We start from the raw sequence: 20736 nt of genomic DNA, 5'->3' as shown, positions 1-20736 counted from the left end.
AATCATAATATATTTATACACATGGCTATATGTGACTGGTTAATTCAAAACCAATATTGTATGTCAGTCTTGTATGTAAGAAGGTCCTGCAAAGTGAAGTTTTCTATAATGTTTCAAAAATAAATAGTGCAAAGCATTAGACCCTCCTTAGGAATAAGTTCAGATCTTTCTTTCCTTTGCATTTTTTCTCTTCTGTGTATTTGTGTGTGCAAGCTTGTGTGGGCATGCTTGTATGGGGGCCTGCGTGTAGAAGTCTAATTCTATCCAGAGTTTTCTCAGTTGCGCTTGACTCTATTCTCTCACAGCCTCATGCATCTCTGCCTCCTGGCCAGCTAGCCCTGGACCTGAGTAACTGCAGGGTGGACGAGAGCACCTCGAGGCCCACCTTTTCGCCTTCATCTTCCTTGCCTATAAATTGATAATGGTATCAGCTTTGGCTTATTATTAGAGGGTCAGAATGAATTAATCCATGTCTGAATAATTGAATACTGTAGAGTGTGAGTCACACAAACTGCATGAGCCAGATTTGGAAATCCTACTTGGTCACCTGGGATTTAAGGTCGTGCCTTATTTTCTTGTTTGCATCAGCATCCTGCTTCTCTTGATTTGAAGATGGAGATAGATGACGTGAGTTTGATTGTGACTATTAGCACTCTCCCTATATTCTCTGTACAGCATTCTATTCAACTTAGTTTTTAAAATAGGTCACCTTTTTACAGGTCACCTGCTGTGTAGCCAGGTAACACAGCGAACTGAGATCCTCACAGCTGTGCCTGTGTTTTAGTGTAACAGAAAGAGTTTATTGAACCTATTTGGAGTGATTGGTAATTAAAGGATGGTGTGATGGCTTTCAGGTTATTTTGAAAGAAAGAGAGGAGAAGAAAGGACGTCTGACGGTGGAACATAGTGTTTTGGGAGCCGAAGAACTGACGGAGACGAATTTGGACCTAGCCAATGACTTACCTCAGGAGACTATCTCCCAGGAAGGTGAGGATGCCTGGCTGTGCCTTGAGTAGAAGTTGCACACTGCATTTCATGCATGTTGATTTGTGTGGTTTCTTTTGAAGGCAGGTGGCTGGAAGGATGGGCAGTGTTCCATAGCAGGCCTCTGGCAATTCGAAGGTTTAGATCCATCAACTTGAATGTCTCAGACATTAGGATCTTCCCGTGCCTGGGACTCCTGGGATGCAATAAGAGTTCTTCCTTATCATCTTTTACATAGAGAACACTATATATTGTTCATTTTTTCACAGGACTATTTTAAAAGCACGTTTATTGATTTCTTATTTGGGGGTGGGACTAATATTTAAGGCACAAGGAATAGAGAACTGCAAAACAGAGCAAAGATTTTATTCATATCCAGCACATGTGATTCCAGCAGATAGGTTCTGTCTGGTACAACAGGTAGCCACACGGCGTTTTGTAGCAGGGTAAATCTGATTTGCTCAGATCTCAACCAGGAATCTTTCCATGCTTTAGGAAAGTTGAGTTATTCCCAAGTATTGTTTATCTAGGATATACTTTCCTGCAGTTCCCCTTTATTCTCATTATGATTCTCCTTAGATTAATGTATGTCCATTCATCCATTCATCCCTCTGATGTTGATTTAATAGTTTATTCAGTAAGTGATAGAAGTAAGATTGGAAAACCAATGATCCCAGGCTGATAAGGTGGGTACACAGCATGACTGTGTAACTGTCTAACTATTGGACGGGATATATAGACTTACTGCATTTTCCCATTGACAAGCTGTAACTGAGGAAGAAGCAGTAGACTTGAGAGTTTGTATCTAGACGTATGGCTGCCTGAGCAAAGACGAAAGGCCAGAGAAGTAGGTGGGGTCAGGGAGAGTCAGGAGAGAATGGATGACATAGATGGTCATTGACAATACCAGATGGAATTAGAAAGAAAGATTTAAGAAACAGATAGCTAAGTAGAGATATGTAATAATACTATACAGAAAGGTACAGATCCCTGGGCATACGTGTTGTAGAAAATTTTGCTTCCGCATCTCCTCTGTGGAAACTTCTAAGCTGTGCTTAGATTTTTCTTGGGCATGGTGTAATAGTAGTAGTTTATTTTGTTTATAAGAAATAATACTTTATGATGGAAACATGCCTAACTTACTAACTTCAGAGAATTAGGGGACAGCTTGAAAAATTCTGTCATCTAAACTGTGTGCATACATCTGGAGCTTCTTAGCATTTGAAGTTTCCAGGTTCTTCCCTTTCACCTTGCATCTCCACAGATACTGGACTGAGCATGCCCAGTGATGCTTCTCTTTCTCCAGCAAGTCAGAACTCTCCATACTGTATGACACCTGTGTCGCAAGGCTCACCTGCTAGTTCTGGCATAGGTAGTCCAATGGCATCGTCAACGATAACCAAAATCCACAGCAAAAGATTTCGAGAGTAAGTTTTTTTCTCAATATTGAGGTCGAACAGTTGAAGGATCTTGGTTGTTTTGAATTCATACTGTTGTTACCATAGTAAACCCAACAAGGGATCATGGGAGTTCTGCTGCACCTCCTCCTCTTGCTTCACTTGTGGTGCTTCTTTCTCAGCACTCTAGTCTTTTATATTGTATGTATATTGTATATCAAGAATATATGTATTTCATATATATGTGCATATAGAATGTAATGTTCTATGGGTTTTACTCTCCAAATACTTATGTTTTTGCATATAATATAGCTATTTTTTTAAAGCTTACTAATCAGTTAATAACATGTAATAGACTTCTTCAGCTTAGACCTGGATCCATCCCATAAAGCCATTTTGTTCTTGTTTGTTGTCCATTTTTGTTGTGGTAGAGATTGACTTCATGGCTTCCAGCTTCTGGTCAAATTTTTGACCACTGAGCTACACAGTTAACCCATGTGCTCGCTTTAAGCAAGTATGTTTGGTTTAAAATCAGATAATTAAGGAGTCACAAAGCAGCTATGACATATTTTAATATTTGTGTAGACAAAGAAACGTTACTTTGAAAATGACTTATGAGGGAACTCTAGAGTGAGAGCCAGTGTGGTCCGGCCGCCACTGCTCTGTCCTGCTCCAGCAGGGACCTCTCCAGGCCCTGAGGAGCAGCTCATTATATGTCAGACAGCAGATGTGGAGCAGATGAAACACAGTGAAAATAAATTGCATATGTATGAAGCGAACAGCTTGAGACAGGAAAGAAGAAAAATGTAGTTTGGATTCTTTAATTTTGAGTGTTTGTGACATTAAGCTTTCCTCAATCTGCCCATTTCTATCTTCTGAAATTATGTCATACTTGCTTAAATGTTTGCACGTAAAACATGAGATTTCCTGGACATGTGTTTGGGCCCATGTCTTCCATTGTATGAGGTAGACTGCCTGCCTCTGGTGCAGTGAGGTAAGAGTTAGGACAATGGATGGTCCACAAGTAAACTTGAGGACTGCCTTGCCCTGGAGTTAAGTGCAAACTTCCTTTGTTTTCAGGCTGACATCTTCAGAAGGCCTCAGTCAGTTGCTTTGTTTGGTGTAAAAGCCTTCTACCTTGAGTCTTCAGTTTACCTATTGAGTTCATCTTCTAGATTTTCAGAGCCTTTAACCAAACTTATTTTTGTGGATGGAAATGCTTTAATGGCTGAGACTTATCCAGGCTCAAAGGATTAAGTGATTTTAGTTTTCTTGGCATATTTTTAACCTTTTTGTTTTTTCAGCAGAATAAAACAGATTTATTGTATCAGTGGGCTGTGCAGTAAGAAATACTGTCCACCACCTAGATTTTTTTCTTCAATTTAGCACATAGAGGAGTGGGTTTCATTATGGCATTTTATACATATGTACGATTCTGCTTGGTGCTCATTCATGCCCTTCTCCAGCTGCCCCCACCCCCACTCCCACCCCTGCCCACCTTCTGCTGCTTCACTTCCTGTCCCAAATAGTCCTCCTCTCATCTCACTTCCTTCTGTTACTCTCACTGGGTGTGGTGAGATCAGAATCTCACACCTTTGACCCAAGCACTCAGGAGACAGAAGCATGCAGAGCTCTGAGAGTTTGAGGCTAGCCTGGTCTACAGATTGAGTGTCAGGACAGTTAGGGCTCCACAGTGAGACTCTGTCTTCAAAAATAAAAACAAACATTTCCTTACCTTCTATTTTCTTCTTCCTCTCCTAAGATCTCTTCTGCTCTTTGATGATCCTTTCTACTTTTATGATGTACACACACACGCACATGCACGCACGCACACGCACGCACGCACGCACACACACACGTAAATCTAAGTTCTTCATGAGAGAAAGCATGCAGTATTTGTCTGAGTCTGTGTTACTTCACCTAACATAATGGTCACTAGATCTGTTTTCTTGCAAATGTCTTTAGTTTATTTTTCTTGGCAGCTGAATAAAACTCCAGTATATATTAATACATTTTCAACCATTTCATTTAGCCATGCATGTTGGAGGCCATCTCGGCTGGCTCCATTTTTAGCTATTGTGGGTAGTAGAGCAGTAAACACCGGTACACATTGATCTCTTTGGTCTATTAGAGTTCTGCAGGTTTAAGCCCAGGAGTTATGTGCTGAGCCCGGTGGACTTGTGATTTCCTTGGTGGCTCTGTTAGTTTACATCATCAGCAGGGTCAGGCACCTCTCTCCTCAGTCAGAGAATGAACTGTTACTAAGAAATTCAGAAAACTTGCATTTCTCTCTTACTAGAAGTACCTTAGTAATATGTATCACAATGACATATAAAACTGTAATGTCTTAACAAGCCAGCATTCAGTTATATCTTTAGAACTAATGATTAGGAGTTCGAAGTACCTTAGTAATATGTATCACAATGACATATAAAACTGTAATGTCTTAACAAGCCAGCATTCAGTTATATCTTTAGAACTAATGATTAGGAGTTCGAAGTACCTTAGTAATATGTATCACAATGACATATAAAACTGTAATGTCTTAACAAGCCAGCATTCAGTTATATCTTTAAAACTAATGATTAGGAGTTCAGTACTACGTCCCAAGGCAGCTTGTCCTGGACTAAAAGCTACTTCACTGAGATTCACAAGCAAAGAGAATCAGTATGACTGTTTTTCTGATTAGCATGTTTAGAAATTGTAGAGACTGGTGACTTGTTATAAAGATGCCTTGTTGGATGTATTCACCCTCAAAGATATTTTCCTAATGTAAGCCTATAATTATAGGATAATAAATTAGGATGGAATTACCTACTTCTTTGCTTCTTTTACAGATATTGTAACCAGGTTCTTTCTAAAGAAATTGATGAATGTGTGACCCTCCTTCTGCAAGAACTTGTCAGTTTCCAGGAACGCATCTACCAAAAGGACCCTGTGAGAGCCAAAGCCAGACGGCGGCTGGTCATGGGGCTGCGGGAAGTCACCAAGCACATGAAGCTGAACAAGATCAAGTGCGTCATCATCTCCCCAAACTGTGAGAAGATCCAGTCAAAGGGTGTGTATGCTTGCTTCAGAAAGGTATACCATGTAGGGAACATAAACCAGCTGCAGTGGAGGCTGTATCTTTATCTGCAGTGTAGTTATGAAACATATTGAATATGAGAAAATGAAATACTTATGGCTCGCCAAGTGCGATCAGACTAGAACCGGTCAGGGTTTGCATTACTTTGCCTCTCTATAGTCTGCTCTAAAAACTTCTTCCTTTCATGACTTTTCCCACTTTAAGAACAATTAAAACAAAGGTAAAGACCTCAGCCCAGCTTAGGGTAGAGATCTGTCTTCCAGAAACCAGCGGTTACATAGTATCTTAGGGTCTTTATCACTGTGATAAAATACTGTGATCAAAACAACTTGGGGAGGAAAGGATTCATCTCACCTTACATCGTACAGTTCATCATCCAGGAAAGTCAGGACAGGAACTCAAGATGGCAAGCTGGGGGCAGGAGGGTTACAGAGGCCATAGAGGGTGCAGCTTACTGGCTTGCTCCCATGCCTTGCTCTGCATGACCACCAGCCCAATGGTGTCCTCAAGCACAATGGGCTGAGCTCTCCCACATCAATCTCTAATTAAGAAAGTATGCCATAGACTTACTCATAAACCAGTGTGTGGTGGAGGCATTTTCTTCATTGAGGTTCCTTCTTGCTAAATGACTCTAGCTGTGTCAAGTTGACATAAACCTAGCCAGCACACAGAGAGAGGCTCCTGGGTAAGCTAGCACATGAGTCTATTCTATGCTGTGTAGCCTTGTTTGACCTTGTTGGTAGAGCAGACAAATCTGGGTGTCAGGTAGCCTGGTAGGCACTTGCACAGAGAAAACACCTGTAGGCACTGTGTTATCTGTCTTCTAGAGGCTGTGAAAAAAAAAGAATTAGCTACTTTTAACAATTTCACCTTAACTTCTTCATAATAAATGTTTGTTACATTGAAACTTCATTTCTGCTATGCTAATCCCTACAGAGAAACTAAAGCACTGGGTTTGACCGAATTTGGGATTTAATTGTGGAGAGAGACGTACATGTGTGTGTGTGTGTGTGTGTGTGTGTGTGTATGTGTGTGTGTGTGTGTGTGTGTGTGTGTGTGTGTGTTTTACAGATCAAGTAAGATATTCTTTTTTGCAGTATTTTGTCTTTTAGCCAGGTTAGCTCCAACATGTAGGTACTGACTGGTGGCCTGTCCTTACCTTAGGTGGCCTTGATGAGGCCCTCTACAATGTCATAGCCATGGCCCGGGAGCAAGAGATTCCTTTTGTGTTTGCCCTTGGAAGGAAAGCTCTGGGACGCTGCGTGAACAAGCTGGTTCCTGTTAGTGTTGTAGGAATCTTCAATTATTTTGGTGCTGAGGTAAGAACTTAGGAGACAGGGCTGGGGATGTGGCCCAGTCAGTAAACAACCTGACTCACCTTAAGCCAGGCAAGGCGCTGTCCAGCTGTACTCACAGCACTGGGGAGGCAGAGACAAGTGGGTGTCTGTAGACCAGGGAGAGATCCTGTCTAATAAAGACACTAACTGGCCCCTGAGAAACAGCTCCTCCCATTGACCTATGGTGCACCTGCCTGTGTACACACACACACACACACACACACACACACACACACAAACACACACACACACACACACACAGAGAGAGAGAGAGAATAACTTAGGGAGTATACTGTCTTGCTCCTTCCTGTTAACACATGCCAGGAATGATTTAGTGACTCAAAGGAGTGGCTGGGACTTATGTCTTGAATACTTTCTCCTCTTCCCTCATTCATGTTCTTTAGTTTCTGTTTCCTTCTGTTTTATCTATACCTATGTTAATCTCAGAATCACAAATCTACACATTTGCTTTCTTTTTACTGGTTTTATTTAAATGCTTGATTTGTTATACACTACAATAAAACACAAATACTTTTTACAAATAAAATTTGTATTATTAATGGTTCATGCTGCTTTTCACCAGTCCTCTTCCTCTGTACAAACAAATCGTGAGTGTGTTTGATAACTAGTTACAGCACAGTGAGCAGCATCTGTTACTGTCCCCTACCCTCTAAGCAGCAGTGTGGCACCAAGACATTAGAAGATTTACCAGGAGTGCTGGGCATATCAGTGCACACTTTTAATCCAGTGCAGGTGAGGTAGAAGTCAGCAGATCTCTCTCTGTGAGTTCCAGCCAGGCCTACATGGTGAGTTCCAGGACAGCCCAAGCTACACAGTGAAACCCTGTCTTGAAAGAAACCAATAACAAAAACATTTACCAGGAGTAAAGTCTTTTGAGTGATGATCTGGGAACCACCAGGCTTTGTCATATGGGTTGTCTTTTTGGTGCCCGAGGAAGTCATGACATACAGCTATTGAAATGTAGCTTTAGTACTGTGTAAATACTGGCATTTTTATTAAACATGAGAATGGCCTACATTTGGCTGGAGGACTTAATTCCTTTGGAAACTCCCATCTTCTATACCGCTGTCCACTCCTCACACATGCTCATTCCCCCGTTTCCCAGCCCAAGCCAGAGTGTTACTGCCCCAGACTGGCTTTATGTTCTCTTGATTCCTGTAATTTACGGTCTCACATGGCTACCCAGTCAAGGACGCCCTCTCCTTCCTAATCCTTTCTGTGCCTGTCTTTCAAGTTCTTTACCAAATGTTAGCTTCTTGAATTCCTGTTCTGTCCACCATCAGATTTGATGTCTCCTTTAAAAGCTAATGTTAATCTGTCTGTTTTTAAAACAATAAACAAACAAAAGGTCAAAACCCTCTGCAGCTTTTAAGCTATGTTATGCACAAGATTTTGCAGAAGAGTTAATGTTCCTTTTCTTTCTGTAGTGCCAGACTAAAGGGGAGTACATTGTTGAACCTTTCAAATAGATCACAAGTAGTGTTAGACTCAGTTGCCTCAACCCTGTGAAGTTATGACCCACATTTGTGTTGAGTACATTTTGTAAGGTTCTGTGGTTTATGTACTGCCCAAATTATATCTGGACTAAAAATGTAAGAAGCTTAATAATTCAAAAACATTGACTAGTCACAGAAGAATCTCTGTCTTTTTAGAGCCTGTTTAATAGATTAGTGGAGCTCACGGAGGAAGCCAGGAAGGCATATAAGGACATGGTTGCCGCAACAGAGCAGGAGCAAGCAGAGGAGGCATTGAGGAGTGTGAAGGCCGTGCCTCACCACATGGGCCACTCGCGCAACCCCTCGGCAGCAAGCGCCATTTCTTTCTGCAGTGTTATTTCTGAACCCATTTCTGAAGTAAATGAAAAGGAATATGGTAAGTTGTCTCATACCAATTTAAATGAAATAATTCAAGTGATTAAAACCATTCTGTAAATAATCTTCTAATCTACTTGATTATTTTATATACTTTATTTTTTCTTTGAGAGTTTGGCCTTCAACTGACTGTTGACTACTGTGATAGGAACTGGGTAAGGAAGACCTTGAGTTTTAGATATCCCTGTCTTTACCCTAAGTGCTCAGATGACTGCTGTGTGCTACCACACACAGTTTAAATGACACCAGGAACCAACCAAGCCCACAACTTCTTTTGCCTTAAAAATTAGTTTAGACATTATTATTAAAAAGAGACTATTTCAGCTGGCAGTGGTAGTGCACACCTTTGATCCCAGCACTTTGGAGACAGAGACCAATGGATCTCTGTGAATTCCAACACCAGCCTGGTCTACATAGAGAGTTCCAGGACAGCTAGGGCTACATAGAGCCTGTCTCAAGAACAAAAGAGCAACATCATCATCAACAACAGCCATATTTGGAACCGAGACCATCCTTTCAGCCCCTGAATGTAATCATGTTTGCTTTAGTCACTTGTTCCTCACTGTGAAGCAAAACCATGACCAAGGCAACTCTTACAAGAGACTTTACCATTTTGGAGGTTTAGTCTTATTACCATCATTGTGGGGAGCAGGTTCTGGAGCAGTAGCTGAGAGCTATATCCTGATCCATAGGCAGAGAGAGAGACACAGAGACAGAGGACAGCTGGCCTGATGAGGGCTTTTAAAACTCCAAAACCCACCCCCAGTGGGCACTGCCTTCAGCAAGGCCACACCTAATCCTTTCCAGGTGGTGCCACTCCCTGGTGAGTAAGCATTCACATCTGTGACCTACGGGGCATTCGTATTCACACAACCAATAGGTCTAGCCATGGTGGGCAAGACAGCAGGAGCACTGTGCGGCTGGTCATGGTGTACCCCAGCCTAGGTATAGTACCACCCCTAATTAGGTTGCGTCTCTCCACTTCAGTTACCCTAATGGACGACCCAAGGATTCCTGTGTCAGGTTGAGAATTAGTATTTCCCATTACTTATCTGCTATTTTGGTTCCTTTTTCATTTTGCCTCATTTAAATCTTACCTGTGAACTTACCAGGTATGTTGTTGCCTCCTGAATTTAAACTGTTAGAAATTCTTTCTTGTCTCCTTGTCTCTGCTGTAACTAAGTGCTAGGGTTGCTCTTGGTAGAGCTGAATTGTCTGCTTTTAAGACACTGTAGTGTGTGGTGTTACTGCCTGGATAGAGGTGGACATGCTTGTGCTGGAGAACTAGTTCACGCTGAAGACAAAAGGCTGAGTCGGCAACAGATGAAGCGCCAGTTTGAAAAGCACACTACAGGAAAAGTCCATGAGGCTTGGCTAAGTGGTCGTGATACGTGCTCTCTATGAGGACACACAGCAGGGAAATAGCCCAGAGGCTTCTCAGAGCACCACATTTAAGGCTTCAAAGATGGAAGGAAGCCTTCATTTTTAACACTACCTAAGAAGCACTTAACGGCTGAACCTGTCTTAGGAGAAAGAAAAGCTGATAGGAAGAGATATAAATGAAATTTAATGCTTTATTTTTCATAATTAAGTATGTGTAATAATAACTTGCTTTAAAATTGTATTTGTCACATCTGCATGCTCTTGATAGGATGTGGCACACCTGTGTCATAGCATGTTCTGTGGTGGTCAGAGGACAGCCTTGTGGTGTCACTTCTCCATGGTTTCCAAGGATTGAACTCAGTTTCCAGACTTGTGTTGAAAAGGCCTACCTGCCAAGTCATTTTGCCAGCCTTTAATATGTTTTAAAAATGTTGTTTACTGTGTGGCAACTACAAGAACACAGATATGATGGGAGTGAGGGTCTGAGGGTGGACTAGCAAACAGAGTAAGTGGTTTTGAACACGTCTGCAAAGGTGCTGTGGGCTCAGGTCAGTGGACACTTCTAGGAAGATGAGGAAGGAGTCCCTAGGGGAGGTCATCAGGACAGTAGGAGTCTATCTACAGACTGCACAGAGCAGCATACGCCAGGCCTCGCCTGTACTGTGACTGCACGGGCAGGGTACAGTGGGACCAGAAAGACAGATAAGTAAGAATCATGTCATGATGGGTTTAGAGGAGTTTAAATCTTGTCTTAAGGTTACCAATAGCCAGTTAGACAGATTTAATACCAGTTTACAAAATAAACTAGGAATAGTCAGCAGGACATAAAAGACAGAAAAAATAAGGCCCTAGTTAAGACAGCAGTGAGCAGTTGTGGTTTTTGAGCTAGACGTGATATAGGATGATAACAGGTTTCATGGGCTAGAGGCATAGAAGAGATAGGACAAGGGTCACCAACTGCTGTCTCGTGCTTTGACACTGTGAACGACTGTTTTACTCATGAGACTGAGCATAAGAGGCGCAGGGTACATCCGTGAGGCAGCAGTGAGAATGGGAGCTCCTGTCCCATGCCGAGGGAAGAAAAGGCTTCTTGTTAGTTTCCCCTTTCTATAAACTGTGTCCCGACTAAAGTGCCCTAATACCATCTGCAAGTTAAATAGAATTATGTAGCCCACTACACGATAATAATATTGCTCCTATACTATGTAAATGACTGTAAGATAATTGGATCTTTTTATTTTAATAATAAACCCAGGGCAGTGGGAGAGCCACAATCATCCTGGAGTCCCAGTCCTTAAAGATGGTTTCCGTCAACACTTGTTATGTAACCCATACCATGTAAACCAAATAACCTGTGGTGTAAATCAGACTTTCCCAAACACCATTGGGTGTGTGGGAGTGACATGTGACACAAAGCCTAAGTGATGTGCTCCTCCAGACCCTTGACGTTAGAACTCTTTGTGCTGGACATCTTGGCTTCCTGTCTGAATTAGGGACGCAATACCAAGAGGCAGTGCATTGACTTTCATATGTGCATCAGTAGTTTCTCTACTTTCTGACCCAGTGGTACATCTTATCTTTTTGTTGTTCATTTGAATACACATTTGTTTTTTAAATATTCATTATATATATAGTGTTCTATCTCATGCACACCAGAAGAAGGTATCACATCCTCTACAACGGTTGTGAGCCACCATGTGGTTGCTGGGAATTGAACTCAGGACCTCTGGAAGAGCAGTCAGTGCTCCTAACCACTGAGCCATCTCTCCAGCCCAAGTACACATTGTTTTGAACATTATTCTTCCTTTATTACATTTTAAACTCATTTTAGAACAATTAAATGTTTAATTTCCTCACTTAGTTTATGAACCAACAAATTTCTATATTCTGTCCTTGCCCCTTAATTTAGTGTTTTTAAATAAGTTCCATGACGCTGAAACAGTGTCTCTGGTACTCAAAAGATGTGCTTCCTATTTGTAGAAACTAATTGGAGAAGCATGGTGGAGACTTCAGACGGCTTGGAAACATCAGAAAGCGAGAAGGCGGTTCCCTGTAAGCACGACCCTGCTGAGAAGCCCAGCAAACTCACCCCTGACACCACCCAGGTGGGTAAGCAGCCACTGCCGCCCACAGGCAGCATCACCTCAGCGCCAAGCCAGGGGAAACCCACGGTTGACAAGGATGAGCTGAAGCCAGACGACCTGGAGTGGGCCTCGCAGCAGAGCACAGAGACGGGCTCCTTGGATGGCAGCTGCCGGGATCTTTTGAATTCCTCCATCACCAGCACCACCAGCACTCTTGTTCCTGGCATGCTTGAAGAAGAGGATGATGAGGAGGAGGAGGAGGAAGATTATATTCATGAACCCACGTCAGAAGAAGTACAGCTCAATAGTAGGATTGAGTCCTGGGTCTCCGAGACCCAGAGGACTATGGAGACGCTGCAGCTTGGCAAAGCCCTTCCTGGCTCCGAGGAAGACAGTGCAGAGCAAAGTGGAGAGGAAGCAGTGGAAATGGCCGAGGGGCTGGAGTCGGTGGTCGACAGTGAGACCTGGACTCCTGACCAGCAGCCGAAGCCCAGCAGGAACGTGAGCAAAGAGCACCCTGATTTCAGTTCCCCTCCCCCAAGTACCTAACTCAGGAAGTGCTGGCTGCGGCCATGTCCCTGACCTCCATCTCCGCATCTTCCACTGTCCAGTCCCTCACTGTGTTTATAATTCCCAACAGACTTTTTATAGCTCTTATTTTGTTATGATCTCTGGCTTCGCTTTTAACAGTGTCCAAGTCAATTTCTAAGAATTGTTTAGAAAACTCAGACTTGTTTCAACTTACTTTGTAATGAAAAATAATGACTAAAGAAAGAAGACCAAATTCTAAAGAAAAACAAAAGCAAAACTAAAAAAAAAAAAAACAAAAAAACAAAAACAAAACAAGAAACCCAAATAAACAAAAACCTAGTGGCTACTTAAGGTCATTTTACAAATTAAAGATGGGGGTTCTAAGGACCAGTGTTTGCTCGCATACCCATCTCCTTCAGGGTAATCTGTCTGTCCAGGTTATGGAAGCTGCTTGTGAAGAGAGCTGGAAGTAGCATCAGGACTAAGGGCTGAGGCAGCAAGGCTGTACAGTGCTGCTGTGCGCTAAAAATGGATGCAGATTTTATTTTGTCCACTGATCATTGTAACCCGTGAAAGTTGGGATGGGCTAAAGCGGCTTGCAGGAGTTAGGTGAGCACTGGCGTGTTACCATGCTGCTCTCGTTTGTGGGAAGGGGTAGATGTCTGGAAGAGCAAACAGTCACCATGGTGGGACTTGCCAGGTTCAGTCTAACACTTGCCTTTTACCTCAGGAATGCTCTTGTACATAGTATGTAAAGCTAGGCAAGCTCTGACAGGCGAGCAGAGCGCAGGTTTATACCAGGGCAGCACTTCCCTGCAGACACCAGAAGCAAGGCTGTCCTGCTGTGCTCTGATGCTAGCATTTGCTGTAGGACCCTCTTGGTTTGAGGTGTGGATCTGTTTGCATATTCAAATGCATCCACATTGGAAATCATTTCATCTGTTTTTTAAACATACATTTCTACACCTTCCTCAGAGCAAGAACCACAGTTACAGGAAGTCAGGGAAAGAATTTTGCACAGTCTGTGACATGTTCAGGGAAGGCTTGAAAGAAGCTGTAGAAGAAGAGGGAAGGTTATTCTAATTGTGCTGATCCTCCAGATGATTTATCATATACAGATATGTGCAGAAGTTAATTGTATTCATAAGTATTTATCTCTGTCCTTCTCTAGGCTTGTGTGTGTTTGCTTGGGAGAATCTTAACTGAGTGAGCTGTTTTGTTTGCTGTCCAGCCACCACCTGGGTTCTGTTGTCCTCACACGTGTGTGTGAGGTGGGAGAATCCTGCTTCACCCACTCCTTGTCTTCCATCGCCTCCTCCCTCACTCCCCAGCTCCCAGCACACAGATGGACACATGAGCGTCCTGCCTACAGGCTCCCAGGAGCAGGCAGCAGCAAGGGGTGCTCTCCTCCCATGCTTCTGTGGGGCAGGACTCTGCCTCCCAGAGGTAGAAGAGAAAAGTTAGAGGAAGTCTTTACTGAAATGATTGGGACCTACTGTGGTCGTTCCAAGTTTTATAATGCTGGCATTTAATGCTAGAGAGATGAGATTCTTGGCTTATGTTATAGTTTTTGTTAATTGTGAAAGTTTAGGAGCACTGCTCTATAAAAAATGTCAGTCTGTCAACCTAATTAGTGTGCTAAAGAGGACAGTAGTGCACCGTCCAGTCTAGACTGCTGTCTAGTATAGACTTTAGGCACTAAGTATCTGATAGTTCAGTTAGACGTAAGGAATGAAGCCAACGTGAGTGGATTGACAGGCTGATTCTTACTGTCTGCATATTTGGAAGCCTTAACTTGTTTAAAGAGATGATAGAGGTTTGAATGACTGACAGTGTTGAAAGCAGACTTGCAAACTTCCTACTTTTCGTGGTCTTATTTCTGCTTGATGTCAGTGGTTCAGATAGCTCTTGATCTTGAGTTATTGGCTTTTCAAAGTTTCTTGTATTTTATTCTCTTCTGGGTGCAAATCATCATTTTAGATTTTTGAATGTACCAAAAGAGAAGCTGAGAAAATCTTCAGAACACCAGTAATTTATTTTTGCCATAGTTTTAGAAATTCACTGGGTGCCTGCTTACAGGCAGTGGCTTTCCTGCCACAAATCCAAGGGACCACAGACTTCATATGGGGAACTGGTCACTTCTAGAGGACATCCCAAAATTTATCAAAGGGAGTGCTACCACGCTGAGAGTATCCTTAAATACGCATCAGTAATGTCTATAATTTGTTTCCTTTGGATAAATTGGGGGGGGGGGTATTTGTGTATTGAGTTCCAGGCTTTAGAGGAGGTACGAGAAATAGGAAAGTTTTATTTTTGGAAGTAGGTATGACTCTCATTGGAGTCGTAGAAATAAATCTAATGGTAAGAATAAGAGTTCATTGGCACAAGAAGTAGAAACTGAATTTCTTTTTTAGTGTGTAGATGTAGTTTTACTGGCAATAATTAGTGTTAGGTTTCTATCAGTCCATGAATTACAGTATAAATCACTCCCCTGCTTAGACCTCTCTATGGTAGGCCTGTTTGTTGTAACTCTTACTCCTTAAAGACAGATATTCATAATAGCTTAAGTTTTTGGTTTTAATCTTTGTAAATGATGTAATATAATTTCTTTTGACTAAACATGGAAAATAACGTGTGTTATACATTGAAAAGTTTTTACAGGCTTTGACTGGAATCATTTTTGAAGAGACGGTATTTTATATGCTTCCAGTATTTGGAAAAGAATTAGTCAAAAGGAATTCAAATAATTTAAATATTGACAAATTAATATCCAAGTAACATACTTGTGTGATTTTTTTAATAACCTGGGGAAGTGGGGGTGGGGTGGGAATTACAATGTGCAAATAAAGAGCGGTCTTTGCATTCATTTTTGACTCTTAATACAGAAATGCTAAATCGTACGTAACACATTGTTACTTTAATGTATGTATAAAGTATTACCGTTTGTAAAGCTGCTGTTTGCTTAAGAAATTATCATGTAAGTATTTTCTGTACATTGTGCCAACAGATTAGAACATTAATTTAATTCGCTGAAAGCTTATCTTTTTATTTAAATTTTTTGTGGAATATTTTATTTGCAAGCATCTTTCCATCTCCCTTGTTCCTTTCAACCTTTGTACACATCATAGATTCGGTTGAATCTAAAGCTGACCCCTGGTTAATGATAGCATTTAAACTTTGTTGGCACAACACACCTTAAAAGTATTTGTATTGTTTTGTAATTTAATTTCTAAATATACCACCTGAATTTATAATTTAATGTCTTAATTGTAATGCTCTAATAAAAACTAGCAAAATTAATGGATTATACCAAGAAAGAGTTTCTGTGTTGTTTTTCTGTGAGAAGGATAAGTTACCTCATATTCAGAGGTTCTAACAGCCTTTTTGTACTATGTAAGTACTGGTGGGGTCATCGGTGCTAATTAAGTGATTTTTGAAATGCATCCTGATGTCACCTGACCTGCTGTGTTCCTTGCACTCACCCAGCTTTGCCAAGATCCTCATACAGGAGCTAATAGCAGTCCTGGAGTGGCCAATGGCATGTCTTCTGTGCAGACAGTTGTGGTGTAGACTCCTGTAGGCTCCTGCAGATCCCTCCTTTCCCTATGGTTGACCCTCAGGGCTCACAGAAGCCCTGTCATGTCTGGGACTTCTGTCCTTTCCAGATGATGCAGTGGTAGAGAGAGAAACTAGGAAGCTATCCCAGATCCCACAGCCAGTAAGTGGCAGATCTGAAATTCAGACCCCAGCCATGGCTTTACTGTGTCTTAGGACAGAGTGCCCAGGCGCACAGTTTCCAGGACATTGTGGGCAGTGAGCTGTGAGTGCTGTCTCCTCTGCTGGTTACTTTACCACGAAAATGCTGAGAAACTAGAAACTTGTCACTCAGTCTTTGATCACATTGACCAGAAGAAGGTGTGCACAGTTCATTGAAGACAGCTGGAAGCTGTCATGAAGTACTTCTCTGATGAAACAGGAAAAGAAGTATATTCAACTACAGGTCTGGCGCCATGTGCCAAATTTGGTTTTTCTGTGCATTTGGAAGTACGTTTAATGGGTATGTGGTAGAATTGTGTCTGAACAATGCATGTGATGTCATCTCAGAATATTTTAGTATTCAAAAAATACCTCCAGTGAGTTGTAACTGAAAAATGAAACCTCGATGTTGATGGCTGGTCACACCAGGGTGTTGGGACATCTATGGCAGTGTTGGTCCTGATGTTGTACCTACCCCAGTGGCTTGCACAGGACAGTGGAGCCACTGCATCCTTTGGCTCTTCCTTCCACAAAAGCTTTCTCTAGTGTGTCTGCTGCTTCTGTGGCATCTGGGATTAAGCCAATACTCTCATGAGTGCTAGGCAAGCCCAGCACCAAGCCACAGCATGGTTCAGTGGCATTTGAGTGTAAGACATGACAGGTCTGTGGCTGCTTTTTCAGCTGATTCTGACTATTCCACTTTGTTCCTATGACAACAGAGCTTACAGCTTCCCTGCCAGGCATAGACGCCACCTCATGAAACCCCTGCTTTTGCTCATGTGTGACTTGTATGTGAGAGATGGTTCCCCCATCACACCGAAAATCTGTTTCTCTTTCTGGTGCTTTTGCTATTTTTGCCACATCCATAGTTAATTCTCTGTTAAAATCTGGAGCCCTTCACCATCATCCACGAGAGCTGGAACTGATGCTCACACTTCTCCCAAGAGTCACGTTTTTTAAATGTGGTGCTGGGAAGTGAACCCAGCACACACTAGGCGAGTACTCTGTCTCTGAGGCACATCCCCAGACCATGACTTCCTGGTGACATCTGGAGTGGTCATTTCCAGAAGGTTTTTAATTTTTTCTTCACCAGTATCCATCAGAGGAATCTATGGCATCTAAAGCCTTTCTGAAGATGTATTAGTCAGCTTTATGTTACTATAATAAAATATTTAATATTGGCTGTGTATAAAGAAGTGGCTTTGGTTCTTGTCACCCTGGTTCTGTTCTGAGACACCTCACTAAGCTGCCTCCACTTCCTACACACTGGCTTCCCAGACCTGGGCTGCCATACCCATCCAGTTTGACACAGCTTCTACCCCAAGTGCCATTTCACCTTGCCCTTGCATGTCACAAGGGCAGCAGCTTTCCCCAGTCCCAGTGAGCCAACATCTATCTGCACACTTCCCTAAGTCTCTCCCAGTGTCCAGCCTGTCTCAGTCTCTAACCCTCTCTAACCTTCACCATTCATTTTTACCTTTTGATTGAAAGTAAGAGATGTGTACTTTTCCTTTTGGTTCAACACTTGAAAACCATAGTATGACTATTAATTTCAATATTGTTCTAACTTAGAGATAGGGAAGCCCTAGGAGATGGAGAAAGAAAGCAGCCAGAACACCTACAGTATTTACTGGTGTGCAGCTCTCTGACTTAGACAGGTATGGGTCACGGGTACCTCAAAACAATTACATACCCCAGCATCATCAAGTGTCACTGAACCCAGATCACCAGTACAAATGTAACATAATGGACACATTTGAAACATTGGTAGGATTACTGAACTAAGGATGCTGGGAGTGAGGGCTAATTACCAACGGACTTGCTCAGCAGAGCATCAGTGCGAGCCTTCACATTATGTAAAGCACTATGTTCATGAAGGGCCATAAAATGAGCAGTGGGTTCAGTGGTTTAAGCTGTCTCTCTCCTCTCAGATCAGATCTTCTGCCCATGACTGATTTAGATGCCCTCTGTTAATTTAATTTCTTAACAGCCTTTAGTGACTACTATATATTATCGTTGTAAGGCAGCAGCTCACCTACTGTGTCTCTCCATAATCGCCCATGTTACTCAGTGTCAGGGAAGCCAGTGTCCAGGTGTAGAAACATCTGGAGTCTTGGCTCTGCCATTTTTAAACAGTGGGACTTGATCAAATAACAGGACTGTTTATTTTTCTCCATTGATTTTTTTATTCACTTTACATCCCGATCACAGACCCCCCCCCCAGTCCCACCATTGCAAATCCCTTCCCCCATTGCTTCATCCCCTTCTCCTCAGAGAATGGGGAGACCCCTTGGGTACTATCCCACTCTGGGGTATCTAGTCCCAGCAGGACTAGGCACATCCTCTCCACTGAGGCCCAAACAGGCAGTCTGGGTAGGAAAACGGGGAGCCAATGGCAGGCAACAGAGATGGAGACAGCCCTTGCTCTACTTCTCACACGAAGACCAAGCTGCACGTTTGCTACAAATGTGTAGGGGTCTAGGTCCAGCTCCTGCATGCTCCCTGATCCACTCTCTGTGAGCCTTCATGGTCCCTGTTTGGTTGACTCTGTAGGTCCTTCCCCTACTCTTCCACAGGCTCCCCAAGATGTTTGGCTGTGGGTCTCTGCCTCCATCTGCTGCTTGATGAATCCTCTCAGGAGACAGCTATGCTAGGCTCCTGTCTGCAAGCATAGCAGAGTGTCATTAATAGTGTCAGGGGTTAGTTCTCAAGTCGGGCAGTCATTGTTGGCTGTTGAGGGAATGAGTTAGTGAGTGTGGAGAGATGGCCTGTTGTAGCGTTAGAAAATGGACGCACATTCAGGTGTGTGGGTGTGTCGGGCGGGGGCGACCATATTGCTCATCCCAGTTTCTCATTCTGCTACCAGGTGACTTAGTGCTATCAGCCAGGAGTGCTTCGTTGGCCTTAAGTGTCAACAGAGGTCTAGCCAGCTCCAGGAGACCAAGCAAAAACCAAATGTAAGGATGGTGGCCTATACTTTTGTCCCATTGGCCTCTCCCTACTGGCCCAAGGGGTGCAGCCATTAGGTCAACAGAGAGTTGCCGCTTTGGTAGGAAGAGACAGTAGATACAAGTGAATGGCTGGCTAGTTCTGCTGGGAATAAACGGGCCCATCTCCGGATCTCCGCCACTTCCCAACGAGAGTGAATTCTTACTGCTGCGTGTGTATCTCGTGCGCTTGGGCCCCTTCCGGACCACGGGTTCCCATCCTTTGATCTGGCTTTCCCCTCATAGGGAGCCCTGGCCAAAGGACGTGCCTTCTACACAACTGACCACTGTCGCAGCAACCAAGCAAGCACATTTCTATTTTCATCTCAGTTCCCAGCATCTTGGGAAAGAACTTGGCTATTTCTCTGGACCAGACCCCTGCGGAGGGAGGAGAGCCTGCAGGCTCCTTCTGTAACCTTTCTTTGACTTGGACTCAGAAGACAAAGGTGATCTTGAGTGCTGCGGAGACACAGCTTCCCTTTATGCTACCACCAGGCCCCGGGAGCCGCCTGCTCACCAGTACTGAGGCCCCTTTGTCCTGGTGGGGGACTGTGGCCTCCCTCTCCGATCCCCTCCCCTCCTGTCGCTGTTCCTGGAGAAGCCTTTGGACTTGCCCGGCGCACACTGGCTCTTTCTTCTCGGGCTCCTGCAGCTTCGGTGCAGCGCGCCGGGTCGCCTGGCCCGCCTGCTCAATCCGTGCAAAAGTGCAGGACCGCTCCTCTCTTGCCAGCCCCAACTTCTGCCCGAGCCAAGGCCAATGGCAGCCCAGAACCGCAGTTCCCGCTGCCGTCCCCAGGGGTCGCGGCGGTGCTCCAGGAGGAGGCTCTGGCACCTAAGCAAGCAACCAAGCAACTGGCTTCTAGGAAGTTATCCCAGAAACAGGGATTCACGCGAGAATATTAAGGGAGATAGATATCATCCAAATCTTATTGTAAAAACATCCAGACATGGCAGAAAGGACGGAATCCAGGGAGACACTCATAAAGGGTTATCTAGAGTCCTTGACTAGAGTTTTGAATACCACGACCAACTTCCCTGTGAACCTCTATGGTAGATTATGGTGCATTTGCACAATAGCGGTAGACAGTCATTAAAATAACCCACCTGCAAGTGCATAAGAGATATAGGGATTTCGCCAAATAGATGGGAAGAAAATTGCATGGGATATTATTACTATTATGGTTTATTGTTTTTTGTTGTTATTAGGGAAAGAAAAAAAAAACTATGGTCATGTATGAGGGAGAATATGTAAATATGCTTTCCGTGAGACTAAAATGTCGTCAAGGACTGTGTCTAAATT

The 20736-nt window shown here is 43.2% G+C and overlaps 1 protein-coding gene across 2 annotated transcripts in view; it reads left to right on the top strand.

Annotated features, from left to right (window-relative positions):
• Secisbp2l (SECIS binding protein 2-like) overlaps nucleotides 1-16010 on the top strand; it is a 46483-nt gene extending 30473 nt beyond the window's left edge. Inside the window, exons 13-18 of one of the 2 annotated variants that reach the window (XM_087650934.1) lie at nucleotides 855-987; nucleotides 2249-2411; nucleotides 5219-5439; nucleotides 6631-6785; nucleotides 8477-8696; nucleotides 12059-16010. In XM_087650934.1, the coding sequence (XP_087507060.1) occupies nucleotides 855-987; nucleotides 2249-2411; nucleotides 5219-5439; nucleotides 6631-6785; nucleotides 8477-8696; nucleotides 12059-12711 (1545 nt within the window). In that variant the 3' untranslated portion in view covers nucleotides 12712-16010. 2 annotated transcript variants of the gene reach the window in all.
• Nucleotides 16011-20736: the final 4726 nt, after the last annotated feature.

The sequence above is a fragment of the Rattus norvegicus genome, chromosome 3 (genome assembly GCF_021556685.1).
Source record: "Rattus norvegicus strain SHRSP/BbbUtx chromosome 3, alternate assembly SHRSP_T2T, whole genome shotgun sequence".
NCBI lineage: Eukaryota > Metazoa > Chordata > Mammalia > Rodentia > Muridae > Rattus > Rattus norvegicus.
The sequence above is the reverse complement of the archived record's forward strand: the minus strand, read 5'-3'. Positions and strand labels throughout refer to the sequence as shown.